The 16,787-nt window shown below is 37.0% G+C and overlaps 2 protein-coding genes across 7 annotated transcripts in view; both read left to right on the top strand.

The window, feature by feature from the left end:
• The first annotated feature begins 3,157 nt into the window (after positions 1-3,157).
• Positions 3,158-11,746, top strand: lactbl1a (lactamase, beta-like 1a). 4 transcript variants are annotated; one of them, XM_079848999.1, is made up of 9 exons: positions 3,158-3,227; positions 4,343-4,465; positions 4,549-4,639; positions 4,921-5,059; positions 5,611-5,720; positions 5,854-6,011; positions 8,385-8,623; positions 9,503-9,608; positions 9,704-11,746. In XM_079848999.1, exons 4-9 carry the CDS (start codon positions 4,954-4,956, stop codon positions 10,680-10,682), a joined length of 1,698 nt encoding a protein of 565 aa, XP_079705125.1. In that variant the 5' UTR covers positions 3,158-3,227; positions 4,343-4,465; positions 4,549-4,639; positions 4,921-4,953; the 3' UTR covers positions 10,683-11,746. The 4 variants fall into 4 exon arrangements, with proteins under 4 accessions (XP_079705125.1, XP_079705123.1, XP_079705126.1 ...); XM_079848997.1 differs by having other exon boundaries at positions 4,558-4,639; XM_079849000.1 differs by having other exon boundaries at positions 4,558-4,639; positions 4,921-4,973.
• Positions 11,747-12,503: 757 nt separating this feature from the next.
• Positions 12,504-16,787, top strand: part of eif4g3b (eukaryotic translation initiation factor 4 gamma, 3b) — a 47,459-nt gene continuing 43,175 nt past the window's right edge. The window contains exons 1-2 of one of the 3 annotated variants that reach the window (XM_079849255.1): positions 12,504-13,158; positions 16,638-16,704. In XM_079849255.1, the coding sequence (XP_079705381.1) occupies positions 12,977-13,158; positions 16,638-16,704 (249 nt within the window). In that variant the 5' untranslated portion in view covers positions 12,504-12,976. Of the gene's footprint in view, positions 13,159-16,613; positions 16,705-16,787 lie in introns of all 3 variants that reach the window. The other 2 variants (XM_079849256.1, XM_079849254.1) reach the window with 2 other exon arrangements.

The following is a 16,787-nucleotide window of genomic DNA, read 5'->3' on the forward strand; positions in this document are numbered from 1 at the left end:
GTTGTTTTTTACAACATTATAAAATATTTATTTATACATTTTTTTAAAAATCATCTGTAAAAAAACAAGTAAAAACATGAATAAAATAAATACAGTCATTTTTATTAAATAGCCTACACGACAGTACATGGACATTTGCTTGTATCTAAAAACATACAACTGAAGAGGAAATCCATAATGACTCATTAAAAATAGAGCAGGATTATACAAATTTCTGTAAAAAACTAAAAAAAATAAAAAATAAAACATTCCAAACGGCATACAACAGAGCAAGAGCGAGAGAGGGATAGACCACCGGAAAGGGAGAGACGGGGAGTTAGGGAAAGAGAGAGAGGGTGAGAGAGAGGGAGGAAATAGAGCAGAAGAATATGGAACTGACATAAATGATTCTAGGATAATTCAGCCTCAAGATGAGTGAGGACTGCAAAACGGCAGACTAGAGAATACAGGGGTCGTTTCCATGGAAACCTTTGCCCAGGGAGATTGGCGACCCTCCTGTCTACTAATGCTAGCAGAGCGAAGATTGTAGGTCACATATGGCACCAACAAACCAATCAGGTCTAATCTGTCTTGACTTGTGGGTCATGAATTGAACCATGAAACTGGTTTTTACTCTGGCTCATATCACTAATTGTGAGTGTGTGTATATAATTATATATATATATATATATATATATATATATATATATATATATATATATATATATATATATATATATATATACACACACACATACACACGCACACACACACACACACACACACACACACACACACGCACAATCAGTGATATGAGCCAGAGTATAAAAAACTGTTTCATGGTTCAATTTATAATATATATATATATATATATATATATATATATATATATATATATATATATATATATATATAATTTATTTATTTTTTATTTATACACCACACACCTCCAACCTCCCACACACTCATTATATATTTATTTATAAATCTTTCAATACATACATTATTTCATTGTATGTATGATAATAATAATAATACAAATGTATATAAAGTTCTGCATGATGAATACATTCAGATCACTGTTTTCATCAGTAACTCGGCACTGAAGTCTGAAACTAAACAAGCTCAAAGAAGTTCAGCGACCCTCAAAGAGTGTGTCTTGCTGAACTCTACGGCGAGAGCACAGACCACAAAATACTCTCTTTTGTGAGAGTAGAAACGAACATGACACCCCACTGTGCCATTTTGATGGCTTCTGATAGTAACACGCACTGATACGGGTCTGCCTTTCTAATCCTGCTGCTCTAAATTGGAAAAATTGACCTTGCTCACAGAGGTGACTCAAATTTGCTCTCTTTGACATTTCCGGGACTTAGCAGAGTTTTCTGTTCAGATGAACGAGGCCTCGAGGACGAACAAATATTTCATGAGTAATTTAATATCTGGAGCATGCGCATGGTCCTCTGTGAATTAGGCTCTCAAAATAGTAGGATGGTATCAGTTGACAGCACCCCAAGTCTTCAAGATTGGGGAAAGTCATGAAGGCGTGGCCTCAAAGAAAGAAACATAAGTAAATATAATAATGACAGTAATGGTCTGGGTACCTAACATAAACTGTTCCCTCATCCCAAACTACTACAGTTAGGTGTCACACAATTGATTTTGTCAGGTATAATTAACAGCTTGATATGTTTATGTTATTAGATATGGGATTGTGTGGGCCCAATAAAACCAGCATGGAGCAGTCACAGATTGTGCAGACAGGCTGATGGTATTGATCTCACTATCGGTTTAGACATGGAGCCCGAGGGAAAGGGAAAGCTCTCTGGCTTGCTTCAAAATCAGCAGGAAAAGATCAAATAGGATAAGTAGTAGAGTCAAGCAAACAGCCACCAGTCAATAATTCTCTTTTTATGGTACTGATATCCACTTCATGCACGATTCATTATTGAACTGGCTTCCAGGCACATAAACAATGCAATTAATCTGATATTGTGTCAACAAGCTGATTAAATAACTTTTATAGAGGCCTATGCTTTTTCCCCCCTTTTTGTGCAAATATTTTTTTAGAATCATCATTCTAACTCAGGGTTCACCAATCTCGGTCCTGGAGGGCCGCTGTCCTGCAGAGTTTAGCTTCAACCAGCTCCAACACACCTGTTTGAAAGTTTCTAGTATGCCTAGTGAGACCTTGATTAGCTGGTTCAGGTGTGTCTAATTGGGGTTGGAGCTAAACTCTGCAGGACAGCGGCCCTCCAGGACCGAGATTGGTGAACCCTGTTCTAACTGCTGAGAGTTGCCCTCTGATCTCTGATGTAATGTAGAAACATGCATTTTCTGTAAAGCTGCTTAGAAATGATAGGTATTGTGATAAACGCAGGGACAACAGAAACTGATAATACAGTATACTTGCTGCCCTCTTGTGACAACTGTTATACAAAATAATGTTCAGCCATTAAAATCACACTGGATATCGTGGTCCATTTTGCATGTAACTTTTAAAATGTTTTTAAAAGAAATAATATGTGAAATATAGGCCTATATAAAACTACTTCCTCAAAATATAATAAATAACAATCTTTCATACAAACCCAGTGTTTCTCAAACTGTTTCTGCCATTCCCCACTTTGGAGGTAGGGAAGGGTTCCGAGCTACACCTGTCCCCAATCGCTCCAACAAAATGGTAATAAACTACTCTTTCATTTTAACTGTTAAAATTTACCGGTATTTTATTAACATCACATTTTAAAAACATAAAATCAAATAACAGCATTAAAAACTTTCAAACAGAGAAAATGAAAGTGTAATTATATTATCACTTTGCATGAAATAAGACTTTGTCCAAAAGTAAATAGTAATAATAATGCAATTGTATTTGCATTTTGCCTCTGATAACATCAAATTCAGAAACGGATAAAATAAAAGTGTGGACTAGTTGTGCTTTGCTTCATTTTGTCACTTTGCAAACTGCATGCCAAAAAGAACAAACAAAACTTTACCCCAAAAAAAACAACCTTTTTTATTCAAAATCTTCACAAATTTGTTAGCTATAGCATGAAATATCTGATATTCCATTTGTCAAATATGTGCAAGTGGATGTGTTTTATGTTTAAACCTTTATAACGATAGTGTTAGTTGAGATATGCGCGACGGGCGCAGCCATGTTAGTTTTGTGCCACAGTTCAGAGAATCGGATCTGTTGGATTTACAACACGTGAATTAATCCACTTCTCCCGACATACATGAAAGTAAGTGGCCGGTGGACTGGGAAAAGAAACTTTAAAGTTACTTACACAATGTATCTGATATGAATAACGTGTCGTCTAATCTAATTATAATGGAAAGGATTATCATTGCCGCTTCCATAGACGTGTGTATTTTACGAACTCTAAATGTACTGTTTTTTAGTACTTATATGAATTTAAATATCTGAAACCTAAAATAAACATTACGTGGTTGAAAATGTGATTACATTATGTGATGACAAGGGCTCAGCGCCAGCCAACGAGCGAAAGCACAGTTGATCACGTGATGCACTGACCGTTCTAATCACACACACTGGTTTGATACATAGACTGTAAAAAATAGGTTTGATACGATACTACGCTCCAGGACCAGCCTAGATCACACCGGTGTGATCCATAGGGTGTGATCACCGCCTTCACACTGTAAGAGCCATACAGGCCTGGGAGTGAGCACCCTCTGCTGGCCTGACTAAAGCAACTTCCAATAAAATCTGAGTTTTTTTACAAAGGTCTCCCTTCCATGCCACAGCCTGGCTCGAGCCCACTTAGCTTCGGTAGTGAACCAGGCTTTATATGTACAGTAGTCACACTATAGCAATGCTCTCCCAAATATTCTGCTACTCTAACTGCGCTTATTTCCTCCATTGGTCTAAGCAGCAAAGGGTGGTAATAAGAAATGTACACTTGTACACCACGTTTCTTTAGTAATTTAGCAATCCTACAACCACTGTACTGAAACCAACCTTACCAGAATTTGCTATTTGCTAATTTTCCTTAATTAATGAGGTCAAATTAATAATTAAAGTGGCAATTAACGACCACAGTAAGTCAGGACCTCGGTTAACTAACCTATTAAGACAAATAGAGTAAATGTGCAAATAGTGTTCTGCATGATCCATCAACAGCATTTTACTTTAAATATTAATATAATAATTTCTAAAAAAAAATCTAATAAAAAATACATTATAGGCCTATTATATAGAAAGTAATATAAATAAATAACAGAAATGTTTTTTTTTTTTAAAAACAATGCATCAAACAAAAAATAAAAGTTAAAGGTAAAATTAAAAATAAATTTGTAAAATATATAAACTGATGAACAGAATGGATGTGTAAAGACAGGAGTGTGGCTTTAAAGGAGGAGATCTTCAGATTATGACGTGCTGGCCTGCAGTTGGCCGAGAGGATGCTGAGAAGTTACAGGCTCTTGTAAAGATTAAAGCATGGCTGGTGAGTGGCTGGTAAGCTCTAGTTGTGTCTGTTTTCAGCTTTAATGGAATTCCACTTTAAATGTTTTTTTTTGTTTTTTTTTTGTCTGTTTCAGAAAAACAAGTCTCTGTGAATAGACGTATCATTTGGGAGATATACAATGTGGAAGGAGGAGTAAACTCTGTGGTAAAGGAGTAAACCTTGTGGTAAGACATTTTATCATTTGTGCTACATGAGAATATTATATCTTAGAGTAGAAAATATATTAGAATCAATGTTTTGAGTAGTACACACTGCTGTTTTATTGTTTCATCGTGTTCATAGAAAATGTTACAATTATCAGTGTGATTTTTATTTTTTTTATTTTTTTTTAACGATTCTGTTTAAGATTCAATACATAAATTGTAGATACAGTATATATTGATGTGACTATCTTATATGTGAAGTTCAGAAGATTGCATCTGTGAAACTGTCCTTTCTCTTTAAGCCTGCCAGAGAAGGAGACCACCAGACTGCAAAGATGAAAGTGAAATGGACGAAGTTGGGCATGGTCTTCTTTCTCCTTCTCTCTTTTGTAATGACAGGCTGTTTTCTTTGGCAGTACAGGCTTCCTAAAGCAACACCAGGTAAAAATGGCCCCAAAAAAAAAAAAAAAGGCTACTATACTGTAGAGAGCTCCAGCAAGTGATCATCAAACATCAATGAATGGATGGTGAATGCTTATATAGAAGAAATTATGCATTTTGCTCCCACAAATATATATATTTTTTAACTTATAATGGGTAGAAGTGCCTGGAAAGCATTTATAGAATTGGGGAACATCCTTACATTTGGCTTTTCGATCTCCTTTTGCTTAATTAAAAGTTTGCAGGAGATGGCAATGGATTACCCAGAGCTCGACATAGTGGCTTACTGTGTGCTGTAAAGCCTGATTATCACTTGGGGGAAGGGAAAAAGAACTCTGTGTAAAATACATGATTATGGACCAAACACCCATCCCCATCCTCCATCACATGTTAAATGTATATTATATAATGATAAGATATGAGTGACGGCATTATGTTATTTCATATATCACATTTGTTGTGTTATACATACATGTGGGTCACACTAAAAGTTCTATATTTATCTATATGTATATATTTGACAGCCTACATATGATTTTTTTACTTTACAGTGGATATAAGAGCTGAAAAAGAAGTGAAAGAGGAGAAGATGTGCCCAGGTTTCCCTGAGCCTGTCCCGTTAAAGCACCCGATACCTGTCCTCATGGAAGCTTTGGACAAGGTCAGAATGCTGAAGTCAAATGATGAGTAAAAATCAAAGCACTTTCTGTGTAAATTCCTAGACCACTCTGATTGGAATATTAGTTAAATATTGATAACCAGTTTGATAACTATTACAATATGTTGTGCTACAGGTGGATGTGCTTTTGAGAACCAGCCTTGATTCCACAAAACTGCCGGCCGTTTCTGCTATTGTAATATTTAATGATTCTGTATTGTGGAATGGTAATTTTGGCAGAAAGAATGGAAGTGACCCGAAGTCTCCCCCAATAAATGAGTACACAGTTTACAGGTGGGTTACAGTAGCTTTGCACACTTATGATTTGAGTTTGGAAGCAATAATTCTCTTGTTGCTTCGGTTCTTGGGGGCGTTTTACAACTAATTTAAGCTTAAGGAGAAATTCTATTCTTACAAAAAGTCTATTCTTTGTGTGTGTGTGTGTGTGTGTGTGTATATATATATATATATATATATATATACAGTGAGGAAAATAAGTATTTGAACACCCTGCTATTTTGCAAGTTCTCCCACTTAGAAATCATGGAGGGGTCTGAAATTGTCATCGTAGGTGCATGTCCACTGTGAGAGATATAATCTAAAAAAAAAAATCCAGAAATCACAATGTATGATTTTTTAACTATTTATTTGTATGATACAGCTGCAAATAAGTATTTGAACACCTGAGAAAATCAATGTTAATATTTGGTACAGTAGCCTTTGTTTGCAATTACAGAGGTCAAACGTTTCCTGTAGTTTTTCACCAGGTTTGCACACACTGCAGGAGGGATTTTGGCCCACTCCTCCACACAGATCTTCTCTAGATCAGTCAGGTTTCTGGGCTGTCGCTGAGAAACACAGAGTTTGAGCTCCCTCCAAAGATTCTCTATTGGGTTTAGGTCTGGAGACTGGCTAGGCCACGCCAGAACCTTGATATGCTTCTTACAGAGCCACTCCTTGGTTATCCTGGCTGTGTGCTTCGGGTCATTGTCATGTTGGAAGACCCAGCCTCGACCCATCTTCAATGCTCTAACTGAGGGAAGGAGGTTGTTCCCCAAAATCTCGCAATACATGGCCCCAGTCATCCTCTCCTTAATACAGTGCAGTCGCCCTGTCCCATGTACAGAAAAACACCCCCAAAGCATGATGCTACCACCCCCATGCTTCACAGTAGGGATGGTGTTCTTGGGATGGTACTCATCATTCTTCTTCCTCCAAACACGTTTAGTGGAATTATGACCAAAAAGTTCTATTTTGGTCTCATCTGACCACATGACTTTCTCCCATGACTCCTCTGGATCATCCAAATGGTCATTGGCAAACTTAAGACGGGCCTTGACATGTGCTGGTTTAAGCAGGGGAACCTTCCGTGCCATGCATGATTTCAAACCATGACGTCTTAGTGTATTACCAACAGTAACCTTGGAAACGGTGGTCCCAGCTCTTTTCAGGTCATTGACCAGCTCCTCCCGTGTAGTTCTGGGCTCATTTCTCACCTTTATTAGGATCATTGAGACCCCACGAGGTGAGATCTTGCATGGAGACCCAGTCCGAGGGAGATTGACAGTCATGTTTAGCTTCTTCCATTTTCTAATGATTGCTCCAACAGTGGACCTTTTTTCACCAAGCTGCTTGGCAATTTCCCCGTAGCCCTTTCCAGCCTTGTGGAGGTGTACAATTTTGTCTCTAGTGTCTTTGGACAGCTCTTTGGTCTTGGCCATGTTAGTAGTTGGATTCTTACTGATTGTATGGGGTGGACAGGTGTCTTTATGCAGCTAACAACCTCAAACAGGTGCATCTAATTTAGGATAATAAATGGAGTGGAGGTGGACATTTTAAAGGCAGACTAACAGGTCTTTGAGGGTCAGAATTCTAGCTGATAGACAGGTGTTCAAATACTTATTTGCAGCTGTATCATACAAATAAATAGTTAAAAAATCATATATTGTGATTTCTGGATTTTTTTTTTTTATAGATTATGTCTCTCACAGTGGACATGCACCTACGATGACAATTTCAGACCCCTCCATGATTTCCAAGTGGGAGAACTTGCAAAATAGCAGGGTGTTCAAATACTTATTTTCCTCACTGTGTATATATATATATATATATATATATATATATATATATATATATATATATATATATATATATATATAAAACAGTAATATTGTGAAATATTATTACAAATTAAATTAACTGTTTTCTATTTGAATATATTTATTCATCTTTGATGAATAGAAAGTTCAATGAACAGCATTTATTTGGATTTATTAAATGTATTTATTTATTAAAGCATTTATAAAATAGAAATCTTGTTACATCATGTAAAGGTCACTTTTGATCAATTTAATACATTATTAAATTATTTTAATGCAATATCAATTTCTCTCTTTTTTTAATCTTATCACAAATGTTTGAATGGCATTATTTTTTCCATAAAAATGTGAAGCAGCAAAAACAATTGTTTTAAAATAATATTTCATGAGTTGTGCAAAATGGACGTTCATTGACAATGAATTCCATTGACCTGGAAAAGTTGATGCCCACCCTTTTAAAACTCAAATTTTGATAATACATTAAAATATTTATTGTACATACATAGCTGTGTGCTCTTTTTTGTAATTTGTTTCTCTGTTGTTTATGGTTATGGTTACACTACAAAAGAATTGCAAGCCTCTCAAAAATCTTCCCCACCTTGATGCTGTATAAACTTTGGGAGGATGGAAAAGTGGATTCGCTGGATGACCCTCTGGGAAAGTATGTCAAGAACTTCACCATGAAAAACCCTCTGGGGAAAAGATGGGGTCATGACCTCAAGCCCATCTCTGAAGGCATGAGCAGTAAAGAGGCTCAAGCTCACATCTCTTCAGTTACCTTGAGAAGGATGGTCAGTCAGCTTTCAGGTGAGGACCACAGTATCTGTCACTGATCTCACCGATAGATGATTAGCATGTATAAAAATAGCACATCCACTGTTCCATGTGCTGTAAAAATAAAGAAGGTGAAAAAGATCAACTGTTTTTAGACTGGGAGTTTTCACGGCTATCCTAATCAGCTCTGTTACCTGACATGGTTAAGTGGGTTTGCCACAGGTCCTCTAGGATTAGACCGGAAGGAATGGCTCTAACATGTACTGTCCCCAAGCTGATGTTTATATAATGTGTCAGAAATACTGGTGATGATTATTTTGGTACACTTAATTGCATTCAGAAATAACCGTTAAGTTTTTGACAAGAAATCTACTAATAAAACTGTTTATAATGAAAGACCATTTCTGCCTTAGAGTAAAACAATACAAATAAAACTGTGCCTGTATTCCCCATAATTGTTTTATTATTATTATTTTTTACCATCATTTTTAGAATGCACAAATTGCACAATACAGCAGCATCAAATCAGTTATCATCCGGTATTAGAGATCTTTTTATTTGTTTTTATTATTCAGCATTAGACCGATGTTTTATATTTTATTGTCAATGCTCATTTTCTATATTTTTCATTTACATTACTTATGCTGTCATTTAACCTTCAATTAAAGTTAATCTTTAAAAACATTAAGAACTTAAAAATCCCAAATGAATCCATTTTTCATAATGCACATTATAAAGTTGCGAGTTTTTAGTGTTTGCATCTGCATCCCCAATAATTTTACTTTCAAATCGCAAACAGAATGTTAAAATATCTTTGATAACTAATTTTTGAAATGGCTGATAAGGTAAACACCATATCAAATGAATGAAAATATGAAATACTGGATATTTTGGATTCATTACTAACTACAGGTTTACCAAGACGGCTCAGGGCGACTACTTTACTCTGGAAAGGCAACACTCAGGCTGCCTTGGATTTATTACAAGATGATGTTCTCGTGGCTGACCCTGGAACAAAGTAAGGATGAGAGGAGGTGTAAATAATTGACGTTAGTAGGTGCAGTCATGCACTTGTGGATTCTCTAAGTAATTCTAGTCCTCTGCTGTCCTCAGATGCCACTACAGCAACTTGGCCTTCTCCCTGCTGGCCCACGTGATGGCGGAAAAGGTAGCAGGGACGGATTATCAACGATGGGTGTCTGAAAATATCTTGCAACCACTGGGAATGGAGGACACCGGATTTGAAATCACCCCACAGATTGAGGACCAGATGGCAATAGGCGTTTACTCAAGTGGGCGGCCTGCACCCCTGTATGACCTCGGCTGGTATAGACCATCAGGGCAAATGTACTCCACACCTGCTGACATGGCCAAACTGGTGATGATGCTGCTGGGTGCATACTACCATCAGGTTCTCCAGCCCGAAACCCTCAAAACCATGTTGACTCCTCTGTTTCGCTGTGAAAACAGTTACTTTGCAGAACAAACAGGCACACCTTGGGAGGTAAATGAACAGTTGGGCTATCACGTCATACGCAAAGATGGAGATCTAGATGGTTATTCAGCCTCGATCTCCCTCGTTCCTCGCTTGAAGCTCGGGTTGGTCATTTTAATGGCTGGAACCAAACCTGAAGATGAGGATCTCGTGGCCAAGGCCTACAGTTATCTCATCCCTGCCATGGAAAGTGCCTTCAGAAATGCACCTCGTGTTCTCATCCCTCCACCGGACCCTGCTCCCTACATAGGCTACTTTACTTATAGCAACATAACGTTCTATGAGATCAAAGCAGACACAGATGGAGTGCTGTCTCTGGAGCAGTTCGGACCTCAAGTAGACACCATGGTTCCTATGAAGTACAGAAGTTTGAAACTGAGTTATCTGCAGGATAGAGTGTTCAGGGTGGTGTTTGAGAAGGAGTACCCATGTCAGCTGAAAGTTAACGCTGCCTCTGTGTCTCTTGAATCTCAGGACGGGCAGCTCTTTAACTTTTACACCTTCAACAAAAAGGGGCACTCACCAGGTTTTGATGTCCCGGGGTTAAACACTTATAAAATCGCACGGATAACCCGCAAACCCATTTTCAGCAGTTGAAGAAATAATTTTGATCATGCTTTTGATCATCTGAAATCATTTGATCATGAATTGTTAAGTAAGGTGCTCCTTTTGATGAAAGTGTCAAACTCAGAGGAACTTCAACCTTTGCTTGTGTACATTTTAATAAATATTTGCCTCAAGATAAGAGCTGAAAGTATAGAATACTTTGTTTCTTATTTTTATTGTGACAAATTTGAAAATGTACATTTGTATGTAGGCTATAGTGTCTCTTACCGTATGATCGTTTGTCCCTTTTCTTAGAGGAATATTAGTGAACAATCAACAACCATCCATTCATTTGTGTTTCTGAGAAGCTTGAACTGCATGTCCTAATTAAAAGTAAAGTGTGTGCCTTTCCTAAGCATTTGCACCTGTGCACCAGTTTCCAAAGTACCCAATGTTGAGTTTTTAAATGAGTTTAGAATATAAATATTCTAATTATAATATAAATGCAGTGTAAATGGCCCACACCAAGGACGATAACTATAAGCGTTCTAACTCTATGAGAATGATGATATTGACACAGAGGAACGGTATCATTAGAATCACTTTCAGAATTATGTTTTCCAGCTGATGAATGATACAAAACTTTGACAGCCAATCAGAATCCCACCGCAGTGCGCGCTTATAATAAACAGAATGTTCTTGTGCGTTAGTTTGGACACTAAAAAGGTTATTGCTATGGTTATATTTATATTATTGTTCTTAGTGTGAACGGGCCTCATTTTATTTTTATTTTTTATTGATAATGTAAATGTAATTTCTTTTAAAGAAAAAAAACTATACACTGTATATGCAGGCTACTAAACAAATAAAATAAAAATTATAAAAAAGTGTGTCCCCACATTGGTTTTAATTTATACAAATAAAAAATAAATTCATCCCCATTTGTTTCCCCATTCATCCATTTGTTTCATTTGAAATTTGTACGATTTCAAATATCGTACTTTTTACTCCACTACAATTCTGTCAAGGTCCTTGAGAAGAAAATCTCCAGTCAGGGGATGATTTTGGTTGCAAGGGTTGCATTTGGTTGGAAATAAAAGTTTGACGCATTGTGGACGTTATTGAGTGCACTTATTGAATCTCACATTCAATCCCACTGGAACTGTGTTCTAGAAATAAATTTGATATTGATATGAGGGTAGGTAGGCAGGCATAGATTCAGAGGCATAAGGTACTAAGTATTACAAACAGTGCAACAATAATAAAACAATGCATTGACATTTACTTTTAAAAACAAGAAATTAATTCTGTACTTTTACTTCAGTAAAAATCGGTCTTTACAACTTTAACTTGTAACGGAGTAATATTTGACCAGTAGTAGGCCAATCTGTACTTTCACTCAAATAAGGAAGTTGTCTACTTTGTCCACCTCTGCCTACTAATAAATAAATAGGCTAATATTGATTGCGATGGAGCTCACATTCTCTATGATGTTCATTTTATAGAAAGATAACATGTGTGTATTTAATTATAAGAGAGCTTTTTTTTATTACTAGCCTTTATAATGATTATTATTATATATCAAAAATCTCCGAAAATTTCGCAGGTTTCGTGGGCGTGTTCAGCTTTGGACGCAAGATGTCACTGTAACATCACAAATCGGGCCGAAACGCTCCATAAACATGGAAAGGATTGCATATTTTATATAGATATACAGAGATGGCATTCAAAATGCAAGTTTTATCTAAAGTCATTCTTTTTGGCAGTTACATCGTTTATAATGATCTCATTGGCTCACATCCAAGTAGGTTATGACTTCCGTATACACTCGTTGCTAATTCCACTCTCCGAAGTTTCACGAAAACACCCGAAGTGAACGAACGGTCGGTCCTGTAGGACTACTGGAGGCGGCCGCAGCGCCATGTTGAACGGAATCATCACACTCCGTGGAGATACTCTCGTCAAAGAGCAGTTGTAAACAAGGTGTTATTTATTTCCCAAAAGGGGCACACCTATCAAGATCGCCCTGGCAAGAAGAGGCAAACTAGATCCTCGGAAACCCCGGCCGGGGAGGGGGAACAGCCCCCAACCTTCAGCAATGAAGATAAACCACAATAAGCGCTAACGTTAGCTGGCTAACTTCAGCCTGCTATTCTCTCAATAAGCTAGCTAGCCTGTTAGCTCAAGCTTTTCTATCGGCTCAGACACCGGCAAACTGCTCTTGCAAGGCCAGGTGTTGACGTAACTCTCCAGCAATATTTTTTTTACGTGCACTGTTTAGCCGCTAGCTAATTTATTTGTAAATATCTGTAAAGCCGTGCGTTTTTTAATTTGTTTTATTTGCGATGAGTTTGACGCCGAAAGCGGTGCCGAAACCAGCCGCTGCTGCCGCCGCTGGAACTGGACCTGGAACTGGAACCGGAACCGGGCCGTCACCCTCGAGCCAGCTGCGGGCCACCCTGACCACAGTACCGCTACCGCCGGGGACACCGGTGGCTCAACAGCCTCCGCCAGTGCCGCAGCCACAGTATCCTTCTCTGAAAGCATCTGGCTCCATCACAAATATGTGTTTTCCCCCTTCCAAAACCTAGTGAGCTCAGCTGCCTGCCTGGACAGCATTTCTAAACATCTTAGGGATTCGATTTGATGCGCATATAATGCCAGAAACTGCTGTCTAGGCAGGTGGGTCACTCACTAGGTTTTGACAGCGCTAGCGTGTGTTGTTGTACTGTGTGCCCGCTAGTATTTGCACAGCTTGCTGCAAGACTAAATGTTTGGTTTGGTTGTGATTTAAGTCCGGTTTTGTTTCTTGTACATGGAGGTACTAGTGCAGTAGTAACAGTGTTTATGTGACTGTCAAAAGCCGAGCTGTCAACACTTATTTTTCCATGTCATTTTAAAAATAAGATACCGCATTTAAAGTATATTTAGATCATTATGTCGTGATTTACTCACTTTTAATGTTGTTACAAACCCCTATGACTAAGTAGGGCTGACTTTTGCGAAATACATAAATGTTGTCACCATTCACTTTCATTTCATGTTTTTCCATACAATGAATGGTGACTAAGGTTGTGATTCTGATATGAGAGTCATGAGAGCGAGTAAATTATTCATTTTTTGCGCGAACTCTCCCTTTAAAAGCAAGACACCAAAGGTGAATGGGGTAAAAACAAACAAAAAACTAATAGATATCACCATACTTCCCCTGTTTATTAAAATATTATACACATTTTGTTTTACAAGTTTGCAAACATATTTTTAACAATATCCACTCAATCATTTTGCATACAGAACAGAAATCTGAACATTGTATAAAGCCAAAAATTCTTGTTTCATTATGTTGACATATTACAGTAAAAATATTTACAGATGGGGTTTTCGATATCTCTTTTCACTTCATAAATCAGAAAATACTGTCAACAGTCAGAAAAAACTTGTCTTTAAAGATATGAATTGTAATTTAAATCTATAGATGCAAATATATAAAGTGTAATAAAAGAAACAACTATGGAAGCGAAATAGCCCAATATCTAAAAATTGACCAATGCGTTAAAAAAAACAATTGTTTTGCCTGTAGTGTCTTCTAATAAGACTGATCTGGCTGCCCACATATACCACTGATATCTGTTCCTTACAGTAAGGTAGGGTGAGCAGTGTGATATGATTTCCCATAGAGAATGATTTCCCTGTTTTGCCTGCCCTCAACGTCTTGTTTATATTTCTTAATGGCTCTAACAGTCAACTCCCTTCTGTTGTAACTGTCCATGCTGGACAATCAAGTTGCTTTTTGATTATGGGTTTCTCTTGGGTTTTATTTTTCTTTATTTTTTTTATAATCGTGGGAGATTCCCCAAACGCATTTACAGTTAATACTTTCTGTTTCTTTTTTTGACTATAAAAAATTCATCCTCAATGCACTGGTTTCATTTACGAGTTAGCTGTCAGGAAATCTACTTGCAAACATTTGCGTGTTGAGAATTATCTGCTATAAACTCTAACATGAGATCAAGCAAATCAGTAGTTGATCTCTTATATAACTAATGTCAGTCAATATTTGCATTTATTGTTTCTCATATAGCACTCTGATTTAAGCAGGAGTTTATTTAGACAATGTCAGCATGGCAGAGGAAACCTGTGGAGTATCTAAAGCAACTGAGGATGATTTTGAAGTGAAACAGAGAGAAAACGAGACATTGTTATGTTATTGCTGTGTCATTGCAAATGCATATCTGGGTAAATCATACTGTAGCACTAAAAATAATCTGTAACCTACAAACTGGTTGAAACTGTGGCTGTAAAAGGGTGACGTGGTTGTTGAGCATGATGGGAATACTGTGAAAGTGTCTTGGCAGCGTGCCAAGGGAAAGTTAAAATGAGTAACTAACAGCTGTTGTTTCAGTAAACTGTACATTATCTCTGTTTGAACTCTCTCGGTGTGTGTATGTGCCTGTGGTGCAGTGGAGGAGGAAGGGCTTCCCCACCCTCATAAGTTAACAATAGCCTGGTTGTACAGACAGAACTGAGGCAGCACGTATCTGCTGCTGGGCTGGAGATGGAAGACGCATCTCCGTCCTCTGCACTACAGCAGCATGTTAATACACAATCAGCTTCTTGTGTAGGACAGTTTTGCTGCACCTTTTTGCAGCACGGATGATGACGTTCATTTGTGCGAGAACCTCATTTCTTAGAGGAATCGCACGGAATGACTCCAACATTCAAAATACACTGTTTATTCAGTAATGTGGAGTATGGTTGATTATATGGAAGAGTTTCAAGTACTATTTATGTGAATTTTGCATCGTTTTCTGGCGACACACTGAAAAATGAGTTGGAGAAGAACAAATACATGTTTCCTTTAAAACGTTACCTTGTTTTTTTAAGACGCATGTGGAAAAGAGAGCAGGGATTGACACTAGCCGTTTAACAGTGCATGAGAGAGAGTTTCAGGTCATTATGTTTGTTGATTTTTTACATTTTTTTCAAGCCTTGCAAATTTAAACATTTACATTTCTGTGATGTATTGAATATTGTTTTTAACATATTTAAAAGGTACATATTTTGTTGGTATAATAACCGATGACATTGATGTTGCTAGCACCATGGTCTGCTGTTTGAGCTACAGAAATGTCAATTCAATGTGTCACTTTTAAATAATAACTCAGATTAAATCAGAGTTAAAAATCATTTTTTATTAATGTTAATTATTTATCTTATTTAAAAAGCATGTTTTAAGAAATAAATCAGCATAAACATTACAAGTTCTGGATAAATGATTTGTGATCATCTATCATTTAGAATTTTGAAAGTAATACAGTAATTTATGACAGTTTTTATAAGAGTTTATAGTTATTATGGTGGAGTTTCTGCATATTATAGCTATTTCTAGCTATTAATGTTTATAAATAAATTGATATGGATCATGTATATTTAAAGATATAATTATATATTTTTAGCAAGGCTGCATAAAATTGACCAAGCCTGGCAGTAAAAACGTTTACATTATTACCCAAAAATTATATTCTATGAATTATATATATATATATATATATATATATATATATATATATAAAGAAAACAGTTATTTTATGTTGTTTTTATGTTATTATTATTTCACAATATTCTGTTTTTACAGTTTTTTTTTATCAAATAAAAATATGAGTCCCCAAGCATTTGAACTGTAGTACGTGCTGCTAAAAAAGACATTTTTTTAATAGGGCTGGTGAAAATATTGGCAGGGCAAGCAGAAGAAAAAAATAAGGAGAAGATGAATAATACGGATCTGTCATGCAGAACAGTTCTAGGTTATATAACTTTGGAAAAACAAGCTAATTAGCTAATTTGCATGTGGATGAATGTGATCGGCTTGACTCTGTCACCTCGTTTCTTTACTTGTTACTGCGCTTGAACAGTTTCCTTCATGCATCATGTGTGTTCTCCCACCTTGTTGCTGTGTTTGGCCTTAAGTACTTTCTTCCCCAGAGTTTTCCTTAATATCCCCCCTAGGTTTCCAAGAGTGCCGCCTCCCCTGGACGACCGAATCTTCTCCCAGCCCATCACTGCTGTCTACAGTGTGAGTTGAACGATCCATTCCCCATCTTTACATCTATACCTGTCATCAGGCGGCTTTAACTTAGATGATCTGAAGCCTGCCCC

The sequence above is a fragment of the Squalius cephalus genome (assembly GCF_949319135.1).
Source record: "Squalius cephalus genome assembly, chromosome: 18".
Lineage (NCBI taxonomy): Eukaryota > Metazoa > Chordata > Actinopteri > Cypriniformes > Leuciscidae > Squalius > Squalius cephalus.